Genomic DNA, 6000 nt, shown 5'->3' on the forward strand with positions numbered 1-6000 from the left:
AGCTCGCAGTCTCGGGAGAGGCCGAGTCGGGAATGTTCGACTAGCCCCGACGCGGGGTCTGATCGCCCGGCGTGGGAAAGCTGACATCCCCCCCCCCCCCCCCCCCCGATGCAGGAGCTACGGGTCAAGATCGTCCCGTTCACGTGAGGCTCGAGAGCAAAGGGAAGAGTTTGAACTTTTTTTCGCCTTCCATCACAGAGAGGAATGTGGAGGAGTCACTGTGTGGTGGATGTTTATGTTTAAAATGTATTGTGTGTTTTGTTGCTTTTTTATATGTATGACTGACTTGGCAAATGAAATTCCCCGTATGTTGCAAAACATACTTGGCTAATAAAGTATTATTGTGTTTGTGATGTGGGGGGCAGGTTTTTTTTACACAGAGGGTGGTGGGGGCTGGGAACGCGCTGCCAGGGGTGGGGGTGGAGGCAGATACGATCGTGGTGTTTAAGAGGCTTTTAGACAGGGACATGGATATGCAGGGAATGGAGGGATATGGATCACGTGCAGGCAGAGGGGATTAGTTTAACGGCGTTGTGTTCAGCACGGACATTGTGGGTCGAAGGGCCTGACCCTGGGCTGTTCTTCGCACTGTCCACAGTGACAGGCGGTGCCCCGCGGCCACAGATCCGGCCTGAGGGTGTGAGTGGTCAGTGGGGTGTGTATTTGACCATGTGTCCGCCTCCACAGACGCTGGGTGCCGGGCGTGGACGTGGGCGTGGACGTGGACGCGGTACCTTGCTGGAGTCGATGACTCGCTGCGCAGCTTCCCGGGCCATGGCCTTGGCCACGGTGTCGGAGATCGGAGCGCCCTGCGGCTGCGGGAGGATTCTCTGTGGCGACGGCGACCTCCCGTTACCGGTCCGGTAACCGGGCGCGATGGGCTCCAGCGAGCGGCGGGGTTGAGCCGGCAGCGGCGGCAGATTCTTGGCGTCGGGTGGCCGGGTCCTGGTGGGGGCCCGGGGCGGCAGGGCCGGTGGGGATAGCAGCTCCATGGGAATGGCAGCGGCGCAAGAATCCTCGGACTCGCCCTGAACCGACACCGTGCGCACGATGATCTCCCGCGGCTCCAGGTTCTGGATCCGAACCAAGTCGACCGTCACGCTCTCTGCCGTCGCCGCCTGGACCTCCGCCACCTGCCGGACAGGGACAGCACCGGGGTCAGGGGTCAGCACCCGGGGTCAGGGGCAGCACCGGGGTCAGGGTCAGCACCGGGGTCAGCACCCGGGGTCAGGGGTCAGCACCCGGGTCAGGGCCAGCACCGGGGTCAGGGGACAGCACCAGGGTCAGGGGTCAACACCAGGGTCAGGGACAGCACCGGGGTCAGGGACAGCACCAGGGTCGGGGTCAACACCAGGGTCAGGGTCAGCACCCGGGTCAGGGGTCAGGGTCCCGTCAGGGACAGCACCGGGGTCAGGGGTCAGCACCCGGGTCAGGGGTCAGCACCCGGGTCAGCCCCAGGGTCAGGGTCAGCATCGGGGTCAGGGTCAGAACCGGGGTCAGGGGTCAGCACCCGGGTCAGGGTCAGCACCGGGGTCAGGGGCACCACCGGGGTCAGGGACAGCACCAGGGTCAGGGGTCAACACCAGGGTCAGGGTCAGCACCGGGGTCAGGGGCAGCACCGGGGTCAGGGACAGCACCAGGGTCAGGGGGTCAACACCAGGGTCAGGGACAGCACCGGGGTCAGGGACAGCACCAGTCAGGGGTCAACACCAGGGTCAGGGTCAGCACCGGGGTCAGGGGCAGCACCGGGTCAGGGGCAGCACCGGGGTCATGGGTCAACACCAGGGTCACGCACACTCGCCCAGGGGTCAGACACCCTCTCCCCCCCCCGGACGGCCTCACCTTCTGCCCTTTGGCGCACACGCTGTAGCCGGTCACTCGGGCTCCGTTGGACGTGCCGAGCGGCCCGAGCACCGGCGGCTTCCACTTGATCTGCAGCGTCCCGGGATCCACACCGACCTGCACCGTCCCCTCCTGCGGGGGCGCTGGTGGGCCTGCAATACACGCCCGTTACCCCCCTGCTCCGTTGCCCCCCACCCCCACCCACCACCAATAGCCCCCCCCCCCCCGCACACCATTACCCCCCCCCCCCACCACCCCCCCCCCCCCCCCCGCACACCATCCCGCACCCCCACACACCGCTCCCCCCCCGCGGGCCGTCGGGGGGGGTTGCACCCAAGTCAAAGGTGCTATGTAAATGCAGCCGCGATTGTTGCAGTTAGGCAGGGAGGTGGTGGAGGGGGGCGGTGGGGGGGTGGAGGTGGTGGAGAGTGGAGAGGGCGGTGGGGGGGGGGGGGGAGGGGGAGGGGAGGTGGTTAATATTGACCAAATTAAAGACACTATAAAATGGAGGATCCCTGCATTCTGTAAGGTTTGTTTAACCTTTGTGGAACGTTACAGAGTATGAATGGCGCCGGCCAGTCTGAGCCCTGGATTGATATGCAGGATGGGAAAAGATCCAGATGTCCTCCCAATTGATAATATGTATGAGGACTTTGCAGAGAAACTTCAAGGTGTTGGAAATGCATTTGATTTGATTGCTGCAAAGAAATTGTAAATAATGATAATAATGTTGCAAAGTGTTTTTACTGCTGTTTGAGGATTGGCTGAAGTGTGAAGCCTTGATTAAATTCTTTACATTACCTGGGTGAATGTTGCGTTATTTGATTAATTGACTTCCTTCCAGAAGCTTCTGTAGAAACATTGTATTGGGACTCTTTGTAATTGGGTTGGGGACTGCCAATAATACTTTATGTACAGGGGGCGCAGAGGGCGATGGTTGGGGGGTAGCCCCCAAGGTCCGTTGTCTAGGGAAGTGGGGGACTGGGACCTTTTGGACGTGTCTGCTTGCACGAGGCGATGTATCTTACAGGGGATTTGTGGGCAAGGTTATTTAAGGGGGGGGCAGAGGGGCGATGGGGGGGGGAAGGTAAGGGAGCGGGGAGGGACAGGACAGGATGTGGCGGCGATTCTTACCAGTGGGCAAGGTGCAGAAGTCGATGAGGGCTTCCCTGAGCTGCCGTTGTTCGAGGGGCAGTTGCCAGGGCACCTGGTGCGGATGGGCAGCTACTCGGACACGACACGTCTGTCCCGGCGCCAGGTTGTAGAAGTGATAGCGGTAACAAGCCGGCGCGACCACGTCCAGCTCGTGTCCGTTGAGGATGATGGCGTGTCGGTAGTTGGTGTCGCTGGGCCGCCAGCTGACGGTGGCTGAACTGTGGGACACGGTGTCCAGTGCCAGGTGGGTGGGGGCCAGACACACGTCCCGCCCGATCAGCAGCGAACAGCGTAACGGGTCAGAGATTCCGCGCTCGCCCAGCGCCGTCACAGACACCCGGTACGTGCGCTCCGCCAGCATCAGCTTCTCCAGCAGCGCCTTGGGCCGAGCGGCCGCCGGCACTGACACCCGCACCTCCCCGTCCACCAGCACGTTATAGGTGTGGATCGTCCCGCCACCAGGTGGCACCGCCGCTGCCTCCCAGCCCACGATGGCCGTGCGGCCGAGCTGTTTGATCAGGCTGATCCGGCGTGGATACGGTAGCACGTCCTCGCCCACCTCGTCTACGGTGCGCTGTAGTAGCCCGCCTCCACCCGTAAATACCGGGGCCCCGCCTCCACCCGTAAATACCGGGGCCCCTCCCCCTCCCGTAAATACCGGGGCCCCGCCTCCACCCGTAAATACCGGGGCCCCGCCTCCACCCGTAAATACCGGGGCCCCTCCCCCTCCCGTAAATACCGGGGCCCCTCCCCCACCCGTAAATACCGGGGCCCCGCCTCCACCCGTAAATACCGGGGCCCCTCCCCCTCCCGTAAATACCGGGGCCCCTCCCCCACCCGTAAATACCGGGGCCCCTCCCCCTCCCCCACCCGTAATACCGGGGCCCCTCCCCCACCGTAAATACCGGGGCCCCTCCCCCACCCGTAAATACCGGGGCCCCTCCTCCTCCCCCACCCGTAAATACCGGGGCCCCCGCCCCCACCCGTGAATACCGGGGCCCCCGCCTCCACCTGTAAATACCGGGGGCCCTCCCCTCCCCACCCGTAAATACCGGGGCCCCGGGCTCCCTCTGCACCGTCCCGCTGCCAGGATACACGGGCTCCCGGGGCGCGTCCCCGGCTGGCGGTGGCGGCGGCAGCGGCTCCACGTTGATCGGCTCCGGGTCGAGTGCCGGGTCTCCGGCCACCAGCAGCGCCACGAAGTTGGAGGGAACCAGCCCCCGGCGACCGTCCATCAACTCCCCTGTGGGGGGGGGGAGAGGGTGGGAGAACTCACCCCCCACCATCACCAGAGCCAACGCAGTGTCCTGGAGAACTCACCCCCCCCCCCCCACGCCACCCCCCCACCTCACCCCTCCCCCCCCACCTCACCCCCCCCCCACACCCCCCCCACCCCCCACCCCTCACCCCACCTCACCCCCCCCACCTCACCCCCCCCACCTCACCCCCCCCACCTCACCCCCCCCACTCCCCCTCCCCCCCCCCTTACCCCCCCCCACCTCACCGAACCCCACCTCCCCCCCCCCCCCCCTTGGGCCCGAGCGGTCACTGCAAAGTCCCCGTCAATGTGCTGACCTTCGTAGAAGCCGTCCTCATCCATATCTCCATACACGTACAGGTATTTTCCGGCCCGCAGCGGCAGCTCCGCCTCCGGGTGCTCATTCGGCCCCTTGTACGGGTTGTAGCTGGAGGGGGGGGGGGAGGGGGACCTGAGTCAGTCACACAGCACGGACACAGGCCCTTCGGCCCAACTCACCCATGCCCACCATCTGCGCCAGTCCCACTTTCCTGCGCTGGGTCCATATCCCTCCAAACCTGTCCTATCCATGTACCTGCCTAACGTTGTTGGGACAGTCCCGGCCTCAACTACCTCCTCTGGCAGCTCGTTCCATACACCCACCACCCGCCCTGTGTGAGAAAATCTTGCCCCTTTGCAGGATTGAACTCAGAACTCTGGCGCTGTGAGGCAGCAACTCTACCGCTACACCACCTGTCACAGGCTTCTGGTCTGGAACTGCGAAGTGCAAGTTTCTTGGCGGGGTTTTCAAATATGGATTGTCATTATTTTAAGAGTATCTTAGGAAACAAATAGAGAAGAATGGAGTTTGTCTACCGATAATGTGGTAAGTACATTTCTTGGTGCTTTATGTTTTTAAATACCGGATTTCCCGGGGTGTGGGGGTGGGGGAAGAGCTCCTTTCACAGCGTTTGGGGAGTCTGGTCCGGGGTAAAGTTGCGGGGAGGGCAGGAGCGTTGTGAAGGAGAGGATCGGGGCCAGTAACCCACTTGCGACGCTCCGGGACCGGACAGCCCCTTCTGCCGGTCCCCGCTCACCTCTGGCAGTGCTCTCCGTCTGAAAACCTCTCTCCTGCCGCTCGCCGGCCTAACGAATGTCAGCCACTTCCCGCAAATCCTTAAATTCCGACAGCGCGATCAAGGGACCAATTGAGGTTACTCGGCTGTGGGAATTTAAGGATTTGCGGGAAGCGGCTGACATGAGCAAAGCTGGCAGGTGAGAGGTGTCCAGTCGGAGAGCCCTGCCAGAAGTGAGCGGGCCAGCAGGAGGCATGAAGTGGCGGCTAGTTCTGCCGTCTGTGCCCGGAACACTGCGGCAGCGGTGAGTGAGTTACTGACATGATCTCTGACCCCCTCCTTCTCAACGCTCCTGCCCTCCCCGTAACTTTAACCCGACACAGACTCTCCACACGCTGTGAAAGGAACTCTCCCTCCAATTGATCCCTTGAATTAGTATTGTCATTCAATAAGATAACAACTGATTCAACTTGTCCCGTTTGTCCCACCATCTCTCCACCTGCCTTCATCCTCCATGCCCCATCCATTCAGTAATTTAAAAAATGAAGCAGATTTAGAAACTTGGGCAAATTGAATTGTTACTTATTTTTATTTTTTATTTTTACGGAGAGAACAATCTGCGCATGCGCGGTTTAAGATTTGTTTTAAAAGCCGACTGCCTGCCTATCGTGAGTAATTATTCACGGCACG

The 6000-nt window shown here is 61.9% G+C and overlaps 1 protein-coding gene across 1 annotated transcript in view; it reads right to left on the reverse strand.

The window, feature by feature from the left end:
- Window positions 1-6000, reverse strand: part of rimbp2b (RIMS binding protein 2b) — a 40721-nt gene that overhangs the window by 24325 nt on the left and 10396 nt on the right. The window contains 5 exon segments of the mRNA XM_055655536.1: window positions 735-1133; window positions 1843-1994; window positions 2977-4008; window positions 4040-4240; window positions 4573-4682. Of these exon segments, the coding sequence (XP_055511511.1) occupies window positions 735-1133; window positions 1843-1994; window positions 2977-4008; window positions 4040-4240; window positions 4573-4682 (1894 nt within the window).

Source organism: Leucoraja erinacea, chromosome 25 (genome assembly GCF_028641065.1).
Source record: "Leucoraja erinacea ecotype New England chromosome 25, Leri_hhj_1, whole genome shotgun sequence".
Classification (NCBI taxonomy): domain Eukaryota; kingdom Metazoa; phylum Chordata; class Chondrichthyes; order Rajiformes; family Rajidae; genus Leucoraja; species Leucoraja erinaceus.